General features: G+C 37.2%; 1 protein-coding gene across 1 annotated transcript in view; it reads left to right on the top strand.

Moving 5' to 3' along the window:
* Nucleotides 1-17,429, top strand: part of LOC107220243 (UPF0489 protein C5orf22 homolog) — an 802,831-nt gene that overhangs the window by 475,288 nt on the left and 310,114 nt on the right. Inside the window, exon 5 of the mRNA XM_046741662.1 lies at nucleotides 5,561-5,755. Coding sequence (XP_046597618.1) covers nucleotides 5,561-5,755 — 195 coding nt within the window. The remainder of the gene's footprint in view (nucleotides 1-5,560; nucleotides 5,756-17,429) is intronic.

Raw genomic sequence — 17,429 nt, 5'->3', positions numbered from 1 at the left:
ATTTTTTCCTGGTGCAGTTTTCAAATCCGATTAGTTGACTGTAGTTTCTAAAATTCGTAAAAATCGATCAGCTTATTTTACCGTTTGCATTTTTCATAACGACGAATAATTCTTACAATAAAATAGGAACTGGATTGAAGAGCGGAATTTCATTACAATCATCGTAGGACTCAGCGATAATTTCCAAATGCTGATGTCGCCTTTTCCAAGGAAGATTTAACTAATGAAAGCATCAACAATTCTTCTAGTACAGTAAAAATTGCTCCAGATCAATAACGACCTAATGTGAACAAGGAAATTAATTTTGCGGTAGTTGAAACCCTGTTGATATCACAGAAAATTTTGCGTTTTTTTTTTTTCTCTGACGACTAATTCGCTTGGTTGCTACTGATAATTTGTAAATTACAGCAAGAATTCAGAACACAAATTTCCATTGCAAAATCAAATTCCGAGCAAAAAAACAATGTGTATAATAGATTACCAAAAATATACTTCAGTTTTTCAAATTTTGACTGCAAGAGTTTTACATGGGGTAGACTAAAAATGACAATATCCTAAAAGAATATTGGTACTCATTTTTGAGTTTGGAAATTTACTTTTCTTTTCTTATAAACGATCGAAAAAAAAAATCGTCAAAACTACTTCACTCTTAAGTGAATTACGGAAAAAGAGGCAGAAAAATTTAAGATCTGAAGAAATAGTTACAAAATGATTGATTGATTCAAGTCTATCAGTTCTCGCAGCATCGAGTACTGAATCAATTTTGGGGAGCGCAAACTGTCGGAAAAAAATAATTTCCTTCCAAAAATTTACGGTCAACTGATTTTCCGATAGCGAATGAAACTCTTGGAACAATTAATAACAACCATAACGAGTTTCGGTCTCTCCCCATGACTGTGCCAACCGTTAAATCGCGATCAGAGCATGCAGGAATGATGGCATCTGCATTATACGGGTCGCGCATAAGTCGGTTTCGAATTAGTCGCGTGACTCGACCGGAAACAGTCGTTTGCTCGTCACCGTCAAGGGGTTACATCCATGAAAGAGACCCGGCTTCCTCTACGAGCCAAAGAAGAAAGAGAGAGAGAGACAAAAGCAAAAAAAGCGACAGAAAAAAAATTTTAAATTGAAAGAAACGAGATGAAAAAAATCTCCCGCGATTCGTATCGGACGCACGAACCGCGCCGCAGGGACGGAACGTGCGGATGGGGTTCGGTTTTTTTTTTTTTTTTTTTCCTCCTCATACAAACGCGCGAGATGATGACGCCTGACTCCACAGCTGTCCCACTGCCAGAGTGATGTCATCGTGGAAATTAGGCCACTGTCCAAAGATCTTACATAATGCATATTACGCGACGCATCGGAAGTCGTATATATTCTCGTAATAATTATAGGCTTGAAATGGCGTTCAGCAAATTCATCGTCCCGAAATGTTCACTGGAGGCTAATTTTTTTCTTTCACGTTTAAACGTTACTTCGTTTATAGATTTGCCACGAAACTTTTCATCGTATAAATTCTATCTTTGATTGTACATGTTTTTTAGCCTAAACTGAACGAATTGAAACAATTTGGCGAATACGATTTTCACGAGATTCCGCGAAACGTGGGAAAGTCGTGGGGATTTGTGATTTTTTCAAATTTTTCGTAGAAAACGATGGAATGTTACGAGAAATTGCGATTATTGCCAATTATCAGCAAAAAAATCCGAAAATTATGTAGGTACCCCGAAAAGTTGTAATTGAAATTTCCTGAATTTTTGTTAAAGAGTATCTACCGAACTTCTACAAAAAGTCGTGATGATGTCAACAGTCTTTTGTGCCGGAAAAATAAGAAAATCCACTGGCCGTAAAAACGGGAAGTAAAATTCTGTGAACTCTTGCAGAATCGTTTAAAGAATCTGTTCAAAACTCGATTATATTATATTGGCTCTAGTTTTTCTGTTATCGTAGTATTAAGTAAGGAGGGGGATGGTTTCTGATATAATTATAATTTTATTCGCAAATTCTTCGTTGTCAAACACCAAAATTCACAGAAAATATAAGCCCAACAATAAAAAAATTTCTTGTGTTAAGCTATGTAGCATTTTTTTGATAAGCTTTAGATATCAGAAAAAAAAAAATTCATATTAACGTTGGTTTTTTGAGTCATACGTGAAAATGCCGATGAAATAAATAACTGGGGCCAATTTTGAAAGACTTACTCCTAGGTTCATTGACATCAAATCTTACTAAGGCCACTTAATTTCTCGCAATACAGAAAGTACAATAAAAAAATCTCATATCTCTCTCAAGTAAATTATATCTTTTATTGTCATCCTGCTCATTCACTCCAGTCCGTTATCACTAATTCACGGATCCTACGTCAATGATCCAACATCTATCACTATCTCTCTAACCAGATGAAAAAAAAATCAACATCTTGAAACCAGAGAAAAAATTTTTGTACAAAATTTCGTAGGAAAATGTTATTTTTTGGCAGTGTCAATTTCATCTCGGTGAAATAAAGTAGATAAAAATTTCTACAATCTTGAGCAAAAAATCATGTCCATTTGAAAAATCATTACTATGCGAAAAATGATCGCCAAAAAGTGAACCATTAAATCAGTCATCGATGAAAAACGATTAAATTTGGCAAACAATTTTATTATAAAATTAAAACCTTTTTTTTTTCTTTTTCGAAATAGTACTTTTCACTTCTAGAGCTTAAATGCTTACACTCGAGTGCTCGGCGTGATTGCACGAGGATGTAAATCGTTACGCTCGTGATGCAAACTAGCTCTTTTCGTATCAAGGGTGTGAAGTTTTATTCCCGTGATGCGAATAATATTTCTCTTCCTACGTAGGCGTTGAATGTGGATTTTATGATCCGGGCATGGGGATAAAGTCCCGTTTTCGGACTACTAGGACAAAAAATTTTTTTTGCTGTAAGTAGGCGTAAATCATGATTTTACGATCCATGTTGCGGGTGTAAAATCCCGTTTTACACATACGTATGGCAAAAAACTCTTTTTCACACCCATGGCTGGAGAGTAAGATTTTCAAAGCCTCCGGAGCGTGCGTAAAATGCCCCATTTCCGAACAGTAAGCTAAAATGACTCTGGCGCAAGCGCTTAGCGGAAACTCTCAATTTCACACACTAGGACTTTCCTGGCGCACGCGTGCTTTCCGATTACTTAATTTTACACGCCGTCTTTATACACCCCCTGTGACGTCATTGAGCTGATTGTAAGTCCAACCCGAAGTTAGATTTTATAAAACTAGGCTTGTACCTCTGGACGTCTTCATTACCCTTGATCTGCTTCTTCAAAATTGTTAGATTACATTCGTTTGCTTTTCAAATCAAACTCTCCTCCATAAGCGTTATAAAAAAAAAAAACTATCGTGTGTCATATGTGTGGATGGGCAATTCCTGACTCGTATTTTTACAACGCTCACCTTGGCTCATACTGCAAACTTCGCACTCGTCGAAAGTCGTCCATTATTTTCCGCACTCGTAACACAATGTACTATTAATCACGTGCACAAGCAGTAATAGCAAAGAAAAAGTTTTCCACGACTTGATACTGAGTTATGGATTTCTCACGTATCATATGTACCCAGCAATAGCTGGTCGAGTTGAAAACGTACGAGAGTTAATAAGAGGGGGGAAAAAAAAAAAAAAAAAACCCCTCCATAAGAAATATTTTCTGTTACGTTGGAAAAAATTCATGAACGAAGAATGCAAAAAGGGACGATCCAAAAGAAAAATACCAGACAAAACAAAAAAAAGTAACGGAACTGCACGGACTGAGGCGACAAAGCCGATGTACAAATCAACGCGTTGCATACAAACAGGTATTCCGTCTCTATGTAAATCCGTTTCTCGCTTGGGTTATATAGGTGTATGATATATATATATATATATGTGTGTGTGTGTGTGTGTATTATTTGTGCAGAGAATCGTGCAGGCAGTCAGTGGCAATCGCGATATGAAGATCCAGCATGCAGCATGTATATAATATATACATATACGTTGTATGCGAGTATACTGATGATATAAAACCGAATCGGGGTAATTTTTTTTCTGCGCATCCGATGTACGCATACGTATACGTATACATTATGCATACATATATCTATCGTTGTATTATCGTTGTTGTTGTTGTTATCATTATTATTATTATCATCATTATTGTTGTACTTTCATTTTCCTCCCCCCCCCCCCGCCTTTTCTATTTCTATTTCTTTGTTTTCAATCCCTCCGTTTGCCGTTCGCCGCCCCTCTCTCAGTATTTCATTGTAAATGCGCATGCAAATTGTTGATCCCTGGTTTAAGCCAAGGGAACCTTAGTTTATGTGTGTGTGTGTGTGTGTGTGTGTACGTATATGCACATGTACCCAGGTATAGGTATATCACTTGGTACATACATACCGCGGATTAATTTAAGCGCAGTCATTGTTTTTTGCCAGTTATACCGATAGCAAATAAAAGAGAGTACGGTGCAAAGTAAAAAAATAAAAAAAAAAAAAAAAAAAACAAGAGAGGCAAAAACCCACGTGGAAATCCTCGTCACGCTTCTCTGGTACGTTTGCTCTCACATACATAGTCGTATATTATACGCGCTGCTGTACGGAACTTTACATTTGCGTGTGCAAAAAATTAGTCGACCAACGGCTTTTCCAACGGGGGGCGATTCAGCTTTGGCCCGGTATAAATTTCACCCCCGTAAACAAAAAGAATTAATAAAAAGAAAAAGAATAACAGCGGTATAATATGAATATTATTACCAATGGAGAAAACACGCCCGAAAGAATGCATCCGATTTTTCTATTCTTTCTTTTTCTTTTCAATTCTGGTTCGAATATAAGCACATGAGATTTTATCATTTTATTGAGACGATTCGTTCGATAACAAAAGTCAAATTTCACTTGTAGCTAATAATTTTCCCGACCTGAGTGATGATTAAAGAGAAAAGAAACTCCTTGAAAAAAAAAGATAGAAAACTTGCGTGAAAACCGAGTGTTTTATCACATATATTTGACTTCTGCATACGCATTGATTGTTTGAAAATAACGTAAAATTTGAATATTCGAAATAATATCAGATTCTTATATTCTTTGCCTTAGTCAATATTAATATTTCTCGATTTTTACGGCGCAATATTTAACGAGACACGAACCAAGCAGACTTGAGCAAAAAATATTTCAATGTGGCCCCGTAAGTTTTCACCCTTAATTACCGCATAAATCAAAAAACAGATTATACTACTTCAAGAAAAATAAGATTTTCCCTAGAACCAATTTGACCGAAAATTTAAATTCATTAATATTTTCCAAAAGGTTTCCCAACTCGGCGATTATTTTTGGCCAAAGTATAGTCCTGAAATGTTACCGAACTAACCTTTTTCGGGATTTTTCGAGCTTTCATAATATTGCCGATCTGAAGCTTTTGATTAAACTCGGTTTCGAAAACAGGTGCGGCTAAGAAATCACGAGTTAAAAAAATAAAAAATAACTACCCGAAACGATAAATTGTGTATTGAAGAGCGATGAGAATCATCGCATGATAAATTCTTTTCAGAAAGACGATTTTCCGGCGATCACCGCGTCTCTCCGTCGTTACCTTCCGGAAAGCGATACCCCGCTGATTCTTGACGTCGATCTGGATTTCTTCAGTACGAAAAATCCGTTCCGAGATCTCTACGAACGTGCTGGCCTGTATGATCGTCTGGCACCGCTTTACGCCTTTGATCGCCCCCATACGTCCGATCCTCAGGTGAGTCGATTCCTATATGTTACGTGTATAACGCATGAAAAGATGCTTCGTAATGACGAAAACAGCGAGGGTTGAAAAAGAACGGGAAACTGCATCGATTTTTACATAATACGAGGATATTTGTGCAGTACAAAATTACATGATACAACTATTTCTCTGCTTGTTTGAATTGATTGCAATCTAATGATTAATCCATTAAATTATGCCACTTATTTACGTTAGGCGCCCGAAATGTTCGTCTCATTCAACTTTATTGATACAATCGGCATTTAAAAAGTACACAAGCAACAGGAAGTCGAATTTTGGTGAAGGTCACATTCGCATATGGACTTGGAGGGTTTCGTGTAGAATTGCAAACGCCTGCATTGATCGACGTTTTTTTCTTTTTTTTCGCTTCAAAATTTTATGAGACACAGTGCTTATCCGATTTCCGGATTCCCAATTTTTACTACCATTATTGACAAAAAACACAATTTTAATATTGATTTTCCAATTTGCAGCGAATACGAGATATATGAAATCCAGTATTTTACACTTTTACTGTCATCACTACAGTATTAAAAGTGAAACGGTTGGCTGTCGTTCAAAATTTTCTCGATATAAATAAAAAAAAAAAAAACGTTAGTCACTGTATTATACAAGCTGAGTCAGTAAATTCACAAAAAATAGTAGAAAACAATTTTTTTCCTCAAATATGCATAATGCTTCAAATTTTTGGTTGTGTCAAGGACTCTAAAAGATATAGAAATCCATTATGAGTAACGTCACCGTGTTACGAGAATTTTCTAGCCTATGAGTTAAGTATATCAACAAACTATGATAACGTTTGTAAACTATGAGGTATTTTAAAGTCGACCAGCATACCTTTAGAAAAAAAAAAACTCTCATAGAAATAGATCCTTTCTTTCAAATCTTTGATATTTTTATGTTTTTTGCAAACAAATGCTCATTCGGAGAAATCCCGAAAGACGGATTCTTTTACTTCGGCACAAGAGTGTGTATAAATTTTTTCGTCACAATCGTAATGCGAGTTGTCATAAATCAGCCCACGCTAAACTCGCACAATGAAGAGGTTAACGCAAGCTTTGTGTTGTCCTTACAATTCACGGTGGCACTAGTCAGGAAAAACCGGAAATTCGCAAAAAAAGTTGACAAATTTCATGGCGGTATCGAACAATTGCAATACTTCCTCTACGAAGAAGCAAAATTCGAAGAATTATTGTTTTCTCTCCATTCCTGACCACTAAGTAGGTACATCGCAAACATATTCAACGCCTATTGATTCGGACATTCATTTATTAGATACTCGAATTATAAATACTGGATTGGATTCTACTCAGTGGAGAGACAGACAGGGAATGTTTTCGACCATTTATATTGACCATCGCGTGCATATAATGCAAAGAATAATTAAACGATGAACAATGCTCGACTCGATCGCAACGTGTCGCATATTATACGTAGGTATATATATATATATGCATATATAGTTGGACATTATGATGCAGCGTGCATATCGGCCGCGCATAATGTAGGGGATCCGCTTTGCAGAAGGGCGCATGTGTGCGCGGGTCACGCGGCGGGAGATTCGAGGGTAATAATAGCCTCGCATTGTCTACGAAAACGGCCTCGGAACATCCGGAATGAAAAGTACGACACGGGAAACGAGGGACGGGCGCTTAGATGCAAACCGGGAACCGAGCGGGTATTTAGCCGGGCTTTTCAACCCCTTGATCGTCATCTGGCTCGCGCCTAACTCCAAGTATGCGCAGGTATCTCTATACCTGATGGCGAATAAATCATCCCGTGTCGAGTGCGTGCAAACAGTCCAGTGGAAATCGTCGCTGCCTCTGGCTGCGCGGAGTTTGAAACTCTGAGCTTTTTTGATGTATACGAAACTTCGAATATCAGCAAAGTTTCGCGAAGCAAAAGTTTTCCTTCTTGTTTCGATGTATTCAGTACGTTTCAAGATATTGATTCAAATCGTGTATAAAATTGGTGTTTTTGAAGAACTCCTTGCGTCAACGCTTTTCACTAAGAAAAATTTGAATATAGTTAAACTATGAGACCAGCTTGCAAAAATAAATTAAAATGATGGCGAAAAATGTTATTGAGATATTGAAACATGGTGTAAAAAATGGTTTGAATATATATATATACAATTTCGACAAAACTTTTATCAATCAGGACAAAATATTACGAAAGTTTTTTTCATGTAATACCAATTTTAATATTTAATTCTAATCGGTAGAAAAATACTTTTCTTATGAAACTTTAGGGATAGTCAAAATTTCATGTCCGTCGTAAAAGTTTGGAATTTTACTGACTTGTCTTCTTATTGGGGACTCGTTTTCTCACAAGTAACGGAAATTTTGTTTTGAGTGTAACAAAAGGAAATACTCAAATTATTAAACAAATTATTATTACATCTAGATATCGATTTCTGGTTCCAGATTATTTTGGAATAGTTAAAAATCCAATAGATTGTACGATTGTATTTCAGGATGGCTTATTGTGCTGAAAAGACTATTCTATACAACTCTACCAAGACATTTTTCGTTCATGGCTGTCGTATCGGTAAATATTCAATTTTTCAAGATTGCACTCATACTAATTTTGATTTTAATAACACAGAAATATCGAACTTAATAAATACACAAAAAATACTTGGTTCCAACAAAATCAGCCAAATTTATTTATTTTAAAGCGATTTCAAATGAAAAATCGATATACAAGTTCTTGTTGATAACTTTGGTTTCTTTTTTTTTTTTTCAAATGTTTAGGAAAATCGTCGTATTTTATTAGTACAAAAATTCAATAAATTCTCAAGATTCGATTATGTCGTAATTAAATAATTGGAAATGTATTGAATTTTGACTCAACAACCCGGTAAAATTCACCAGTAAAATATCCAAGAAAACGAATAGCGAACATTTTTTGGTCACAGTTGCGAAACTGATTTTCATTTCGTATCCAAAATTTATATTTTCCGCCGTATTGCAATACATGAAAACAGTTAGGTACTGTGTACAGTAACAAAACTAGAAGTTTCTATTGACACTGTAATTATTTAATTCTCACCGCACTTCCCCGATTTATTTTCCTGTTCTTTATCATGTTCTTAGCCAGTCTTCTTGATAATTATCTCAATAATAAAACGTAGTATGGTCAAATCCTTCAGGCCCTTTCACCGTGTTCGTTGATGAGAAGATTTCTCATCTTTCGTACATCAATTCATCTTCATCACGCTCATAAACGGATAGGTTTCCTTTTTTCTTTCCCCGTGATTTCTATGACCGTATCCACTTAGCAAGTTATTTTTTCACTTCCTAAACCCGTATTCATCTCTGCTCACCTCTCTAATTCTCTCGATCTCGCCATTCTCTTCAGCTTCCTCGTCGAAAAATAATCCATAACATGTCAACGATGTTCGTTATAGCAAAAAAATTTCTATTCCTGGTTTCTTGATCCTCCCTTCTTTCGTTTGCCGTTACTTCCAGCTAATTTTCTTACAAGCTAACCATTCTACCTATATCAGATTCACTGTTCAAAGTCATAGAATTGGACCATCGATAAAAGCCACTCCCTGATCATTTCTTCAAAGACACGATTTATTTTCCAGTTCGAAAGAAATACCGAACCATCTTACAGAAAAATGGCATGAACTCGTGAATCTACAAGAGAATTAATAAGCTGTACGAAGATTGTTAGGTTCTCAGTAAGACTCTGAAAGGGGCAAGTGAGCCGTGTGCCTGGGTCACGTGTGCGAATGCTTCCGGTTCATAGCTCGGCCATTTTTCTCTCGGAACGGTGACCCGACCCGTAGACTCGGGCTTCTCACGCTCATCTGCATAGACGGGTGATTTCTGCACCCGGACTCGGGGAAGCACTCGAAGCCGCGGAAGCGACCCCCCGTCACTTTTCCTGAATCAACCATCGTCGATTTCAACGGAGAAATTAATACCGGCGAGGCATGCAAATCGGCGTTAAATGCCCCGCAACGCGACTCACGGAGCCTGTAAGGATGCATCCTGGGACGTACAGTCGGGTGAAAAAAATTTCTTAAGAATTGGGTCGTTTGGCTGACGTTGATGTGTTTTGAGTTGGTAAAATATTGTCGGATGAAGGTTTCTATTTTTTTTTTTTTTCCTATTACTTCGTTATTTAAATAACTTGCAAGCTGTCGGAACTAATCATCTCACAACTAAGAGAAGCCGCGTCGGTTAAAGCAAAAAATTTAAAAATCCGTTAATCCATTCTCGAGATGTCATCATTTTCGTTTGTTTTTTACTGTTCTTATTGTCATAACTCAGAAACTACCAAACCGATCAAATCCAAAATTTAATCGCTTCCGAGCTCACGAGAGAAGTGTCGATTTGGACCAAGATCAAGATCCGTTGATCAATTTTTGGGATGACATAATTTTTATTTCTCTTCCAATTTTGTGACTTAAATAACTCGGAAACTTTCGGGCCAATTGTATAATCTATAATCTGATCCATTCTAGCAAAACCCCCGGTGATTGAGGCTGAAGTCATATAGATTCATTGATTCGTTCTTGAGATATCGTCGAACAAAGGCTGATCACACACACACACACACACCTGGACGTTTTTCCAAAAATGGTCGTCAGTGATTTTCTGGCCCCTAAAACGTCAGGATCTAGTGGAAACTCATCTTTTCAATCTAGGAGCAATTCTAATAATTTTCCTTGCAATCCCTCAACTTTTTTTCCGATAAAAAAAACGTGGAAAGTTCAACGACAGCTCATTTTCTAGTCGTGAATGAATTTCTCACAAATCGCCTGGTTAGATTACAGATATCAATAATTTACTTTCACTGCTGAATCGTAAATTTATCATTTGTAGGTGGACTTTAACGATTGTACACGTGAGACTTTTTTTCGTGACTGAACAGCTCGAGAAAAAAATCGATCCCAGATGACTTGAAGAGACAAAATTTCGCGCGCAAATTAGAATAACTCGCTATCCGATTTTGAAAAAAAAAATTTATCACTCAGACCCCTAGGAATACTTTTGCATAAAAAAACCAGAAGTGCCAGAACTGTCGGGTTAGTCACACTGAGAAAAATTTCATTTGTCATAGTCACTAGAAAAATTCAGCAAAACAGGTATCGTTAAAAAAACTGCTTAAATATTGTTGAAATGACGAAAAACGAGGTAGGCATAAACATTTTGCGCTATCGTCGATCCTTTTTTGGCAATTGCAACGCAAAATCAGTTTGTTCGGTTTACTATACTCTTTAGTTAAATGGGCTTCAACATAAATTTATTGTTGCACAAGCGTTGAATTTTCGCAACAGTTACAAGAAAATATAGCAACAGTGATCGTAATGAGAACGAATAGTAACGGATACTAGACTTTCCGGTAAGAGCTAGAAAACTAATTTTCATTTTGTACCTAGAACTATATTTTCCGATCGTGGTGAAAAATGAAAATAGTTGAGAACTGAGCGGTAACTGGAAGTAAAAATTTCTCTCGGTGCAGCGTTGAACGAGATTTTTCTCATCGCGCTTAACTCGCTGTGAGCAAAAAGCGGGAGAAAAAAAAAACACCCTTGAATACGAACCGCATGCGCGGTATGTAAATTTGGAAAAAGGCCGGCTACCCAAAGACCCCCGTTATATACGCCTCTAAAAATCGAGTACAATCGGCCGAGCGCCCGTCAACTTTCCTTGCCGGCTACCTGTCCTGGTCCTGAGAACTCGTTTTCGCATTTGAATCATTTGAGATATTTAAATGACGCTTCGTGCCTAGCCGCCGCCGCGGCTTCAATGCATCGGTGCATACGCTTAAATGTCACAAATGCACTCTCCGCGAAGAAGGAAGCTGCAGGCTGCCGCAGAAATCTTCCCAACCGGGCATCGACTCACCTCTGAATAAGTAATTGTGAGAAAATACGTTGCCTTCTGTGCGCATTGAGAAAAAAAAAAAAAAATATTATGCAAGTTCTCTTACGGTTGATGGAAAATTCCAGAGAAATTGGCATCGTTGAAATCACAGTTTGGACATGATTCGAATCACAAGAAAATAAGGTGAAGGCGATTTATTTACCGCATCGCATTTTCGGTATTATTACGGTATTACATCTTCTAGTTATTGCAAAATTGAATCTGCCTCTTCGGTTGGGTAAATTTTTTACGATCGAATATGCCTTGATATTAGTTTCATTCTTGCACCGACGTCAAATATCAACGCGACCAAAAATAACCGTAAAACATACTCGATGTCGTCGTTACAGCTACAGACTTGATTCTCATTTTTTACCCAGAACTGTACATAAGTTTTTTTCATTTTTATGAAAAATTTAAACAGTTGAGGACTGCGTGGGAACATTCATCAACAACCTAGATATCTGTGCCCTGAAAATCAGCAAAAAAATTTTAACCACACGATGCGAAGTCTTGAACTAGGTATATGAATAATTTTATCAATAAAGGAAAAGACCTAAGCGACAGGAAACCGCGCCATTAAACGTAATTAGCATCGAGGCAGACTGAGAAATAACGGGGAAAACCACCAGCGTTATCGTGGTTTTATTAATTGAGCATAAATTAACGCTCTTTTTACATATAACGTGTGTATATATAATATATATATACATGTAATAGCAAAGTAGCATAGTGGCTTTGTTTCACTGCGCGGGGATGCATAATTAATTTTATATTCCTTTTTTTTTTGCACCGTGCGTCGTTTTACATTTATAAAGGAGTTTGGTTGGCGGGTTGAAAATTAACAATAAAATTTTTTTAACACTTTTTTAATGAAAGTGTTGAACACTAAGTATTCATGAAATTATTGGATTAGTGAGCTACGATAACCTTTTTGAAAGTAGGAAAATATAAAATACCGAAGCAATGCTTGCTTTACTTTAAATCGTTTTGAAATTTATGAAAAATCCAGGAGATACGTTCCATTTTATTCTACGACGGCTAATTTTGTTCAGAAAACTATTTTTTACGGAGTCATTGAGATACAAATTTACTTTACTTCAGTAGTCGATTCAATACTGCCATTTGTTGATCAGATTCAGCATCGGTAGAATTTTATAAAATTGAATACTCAGTTAACCCTGTCAAAATGACGAATAGAACAGTTTTGGTGAATTTGTAGAAAATAGTCGTGTGAATAAATAGTATAAAATTGAACGAATCAGATACATTTTCAACAATTTGTAAATGATTTCAAATTTTTTTATTACAATTCCGAAATAATCAATTTTTTTTTTCTTTTTTTTTCTTTTTTTTTTCAACGAATCCTCACATCTTATGAGTGAGCATGAATTTGATGAATACTCAATTTGCGTACTAGGTTAGAGAGAAATTGCCAAAAGGCATCGATTTTCAACCCACAGACTCTTTTGAACGAAGGATCGACGATAAAGAAAGAAAGAGAGAGAGAAATAGGAAGAAAATGGCCGTATAGAAAGCGTGGAAAGAGTTGGCACGGGAAACAAACGACGAGGAATAAAATACACACAATAAAATGTGGGGACGTGACACGAAAGAGGCGTGCTTGCTGCGGGGGGTGGGGGGTGGCGAACGATAGGAGAGAGGAAACTGCCTTGCAGACGAGCAACGCCGCCGCGAAACCACCCCCGTAAACAAATCCAATTTATTCCAAATTCTGGCACGTCAATGGCCGCCATGCCGTTACCACTTTTTTTTTCCCCTACGCTTCGCCTCGCCTCGCTCCTTTCCGGTGTTACATCAGCGTCGTAGAAAATTCGTATCACTTCGACATTGGCTCAAAGAAGAAGAAAGATAAAGAACAACCGGCTGTAGGCTGGTCGTGACCCATTTCCCAAATTTTCCGCACTCACGTTTCAGGTTCCAAGTTCACGGAAAAAAAAATAAATAAAAGAAGAATAATATCCAATTCGAATTTCGAACTGCTGTAACGATTTATGGATTCCCGCCTAGAGTGAGAACAACGACTGAAAGGAATTAGACTCGTAGTGTCTCTCTCTCTCTCTCTCTCTCTCGCTCTCTGCTAACACCTCTGAGAAGCATTAAATAGTGAATCGTTCCTCGGTACAAAGTCTTGTCGAATTTTCAAAGCAAATAAGAACTATAACAATTTTATAACGTAAAGTGCGTGTGAGAAAGTATGAGAACAATCGGCAAATAAAATGTGAAGTGATAGATTCAAACGAATCTCAGTACTCTTCGAAAACATAAAATACGTCACGAACATTGTCGAACGATCTATAGCCATTGAAGATCGCAAACCGAAGAGCATCGCAAGATTTATCCGGATAAGTTGCAACCAGCAAAACGAATTTCAACTTAGATGTGATGAAAGGAGCGGGAGATTTGTTTATGTAAATGAAAAACAGCAGAGACAAGTCAGAGTGACGAAAGACGAGATATATTAATATATGCGATTAAACTTGAATAGAAACGATTTTCACGTACAATTTTAAGTGTAGACGCATTTTTTTTTTTTTGAACTGATGATTGATATTTCCATATGAGCGAATGATTGAAGGAATGACCGGATGAATTCCCACACAATGTTATGCTGTAAAAATGATTTGAAGCTCGAAAGGGTCACATAAATAAATTCTATACAGTCGTTCATTTTTCCCGTGTGATTAATGTTTAGAGAATTCATATATAAAGAAACAAAAATCAGATACATGTATGTATATAAATGTATAAAAAAAATGTTGCACTATAGATTCAGATCGTTCAAGTTATCTAAAAATATGACGATTTCTTTTCATATCAACCATTCTAATAGATCCACCGTTACAAATTTTGGAAGTCTGACCTTGGATTCGTTATCGGTGACCCAAAAAACTTCCGTCTACTAAGTTCTACTAAAATGGGAAAATTTTTATATTTATCTTCCATCGTATTGGATTCGCCATTTCGTATTTCGCAAATTTTACCTTAGACTCGTGATCAGTCACCTAACAAACCTTCGATCACACCAATTTCCATAGAAATCCGAATGTCTTTAGTTTTTCTCAAGCCCATTGAGTAAACCACATTCAATTTTTGCAAATCTGACCTTAGATTCATGATTAACGACCCAAAAGACCTTACGGTACCAATTTTCTTTCCAACCCATCCATCCAACAGCAGTCGGCTAGCATATCGACGTCCCATCTTCTTTGGAAACCTTGATACATGTAAAATGAAAGTAAAAAAATACTTTTTCATCGGAGATTTGAAAACAAGAACAGGATACCAGATATCGAGTTAAACGTCAGCTTCACTCCAAATGAAACAACAAGCCCCACGAGTTCAAGAAAAAACCTGACGTGATGTCATTTTTTCGATTAATTATTTTTCTCGGTTTCAGTGAGTAAAAATCTGTAAGAAACAGCATGAAAAAAAAAAAAACCTATGCAGTTTTTCACACCAAACTTTCCGGTAGTTCGAACAGTGTTCAAAACGTTATCGCAACGACACCGGATCTTTTATTTAAATATGAAAAATGAAATTCATCCCCGTAACGTAGCGACACGAGGTCCTCTTTAAGAAAATCGTGCATTTCTAAAGAACGCGAGTCGTTAAATATGTAATTGAGTCCGGGAGCCGGTGGTTGCTCCCCTTGTATTTATCGATCTAATTGTCGAAGGTCTTAATTGCGGGGGATGCCGTCGGCCTTGAGACGCCCGCGCCGTTTTACCCCGGTATGTATATAATACGTTACGTAAACGGCGCGACTTCCGTGAGGGAAGGTAATTACGTAACTGACCTGCCCCACCGGCAACGAGCTTCTTCTTCTTCTTCTTCTTCTTCTTCTTCACTCGCCGCCCACGCTTCTTTTTTTCACCTCAATGAAATCAACTCGGGAAACAAAATTATCATCCCCATTAAGGGGGTGCAAAATCGCGAACAGGGCTGCGGATTCGTTTTACTCGAGGACCGTGGTCGTGGTTTGGAAAGACTTTTTGCCAAGGCTGACATTCTTTCTTCACATATTTTTTTGTTTTTTTTTATTTTTTTCGAAACACGTCGACTCCAATTATGGAATCTGAAATCGACCTGCGGATGAATTTCGAATCGAAGAAATAACATTTGCAAATAAGAATTTGAAATTTTCTTTGCCCGTTGACACTATCGGAGCGGAATTTTTGCGGATGGGAAAATCTTCCGCGTGGTCAAAGAAACACGTATTTTAAATCAGTTTGACGGTTCGTATAATCTATGATATCGTGAATTCCGAAAAAAGTTAGCAAATTGTAACACAATCAAATCATCGACAGATTTCAACCAATTTAAAAACGTCTGTTGATTATTATTTTTTGTGAACAACATTAAACCAGATAGGTTACCGTTAGTACAAAAAATGCCATCAGATGTCACTAAACGACTTGATTCGCTATTAGTGAATCATGTTTTCAAAATCATTCACATTTTATTTCACGTCTCTTTGGCGTTCCGCAATGTATGTATGATATTTTCGATACCAACGGGCATCAAATTTTTTGTATTTTATCACAATGACAGATTTTCTTTCGAGGCAGAATTATTTTTTCAAGGTCATACTGATCCACGATTACTTCGCTAACTTAAACTTTAGGTTGAACAATTTCATAGATTATTTTGCCTAACCTTTTGTGCTTTTTTCCTGACAGCAAAGGAGTCGACGAAATATAAATCTACGTTGTTGTCATTATGATCGTTGATTGTTTACACGCATAAATTCCGTGCTTCTCGTAACAAATTTGATTCTATACCCATTTAAGCATATCGATGTTCAAAAATTCTGTCGATATTTCGAACTAAGTAAAAAAAAAAAATGAAGTGATATCTATTTTGTATCAACCTTTCAGACCTGACGTTAACTTTCTGATTTTCAACCCTCGTTTTAATATTTAACAACCATCGATTCGTGTAACATGAAATGATTCTGTAGCCTATAGGCTGGATTATCGCAACGAGTGTTTGTACGATTATCAGAGGTGAGTATAATAATTGATTAAAATCAGGAACGAAGCGCTATAAAGCCTACCAGCGATTTGATAATAATTAAATACGACTCATTGTCAGTTGCGCTTTGAAAACTTTACGTATTCGATGGTAAAAATAATTGAAATTCCGAAACGATGCCCCGGAAACTCGTACGGGTTAACAATTTGCGCGGCTAGGAAGGACGGGATGAAATTTTTTTTGCTTCTTGGAGACCAAAAAAAAAAAAAAAATACGAATATACACGCAAAAAAGGGTAGGAGATGATACGGGGAAGAAAAACGGACTCCAGTGTCTCCGTTACTCCCGACAGGAACAGGAACGAAGGGACGAGCGCCTCCATCTAACCGTCCAGATATGAACCAACGATTCGTTGCAGTTTCCCGATAAGCCGCAGTCCGTCGCTGTGACGAAACAAACGACTCGCGACGCCGACGCGACGCCGGCGCAACGCGTCCAATATGGCCGAGAATCGTTATCCTGCTACGCGCAGACTCCTGCAGACACGCATGGGAACCTCGAAGGATGGCGAGGGCCTGCGCCCTGATACTCTTACAATTATGTACGGCCGCGTAACAATCGAAGGATCATCCGATCGTCCGCTACAAGGGATGGAAATTGGGTCTTTGCATTTAGACAAAAAAAAAAAAAAATAAAAAATCATTCCTACGTGTGTTTGACGCAGAGGAATACGTAACGGCTGGGTCGTATACCTTATGCATTTT

Source organism: Neodiprion lecontei, chromosome 5 (genome assembly GCF_021901455.1).
Source record: "Neodiprion lecontei isolate iyNeoLeco1 chromosome 5, iyNeoLeco1.1, whole genome shotgun sequence".
In the NCBI taxonomy this organism is placed as follows: domain Eukaryota; kingdom Metazoa; phylum Arthropoda; class Insecta; order Hymenoptera; family Diprionidae; genus Neodiprion; species Neodiprion lecontei.
The sequence above is the reverse complement of the archived record's forward strand: the minus strand, read 5'-3'. Positions and strand labels throughout refer to the sequence as shown.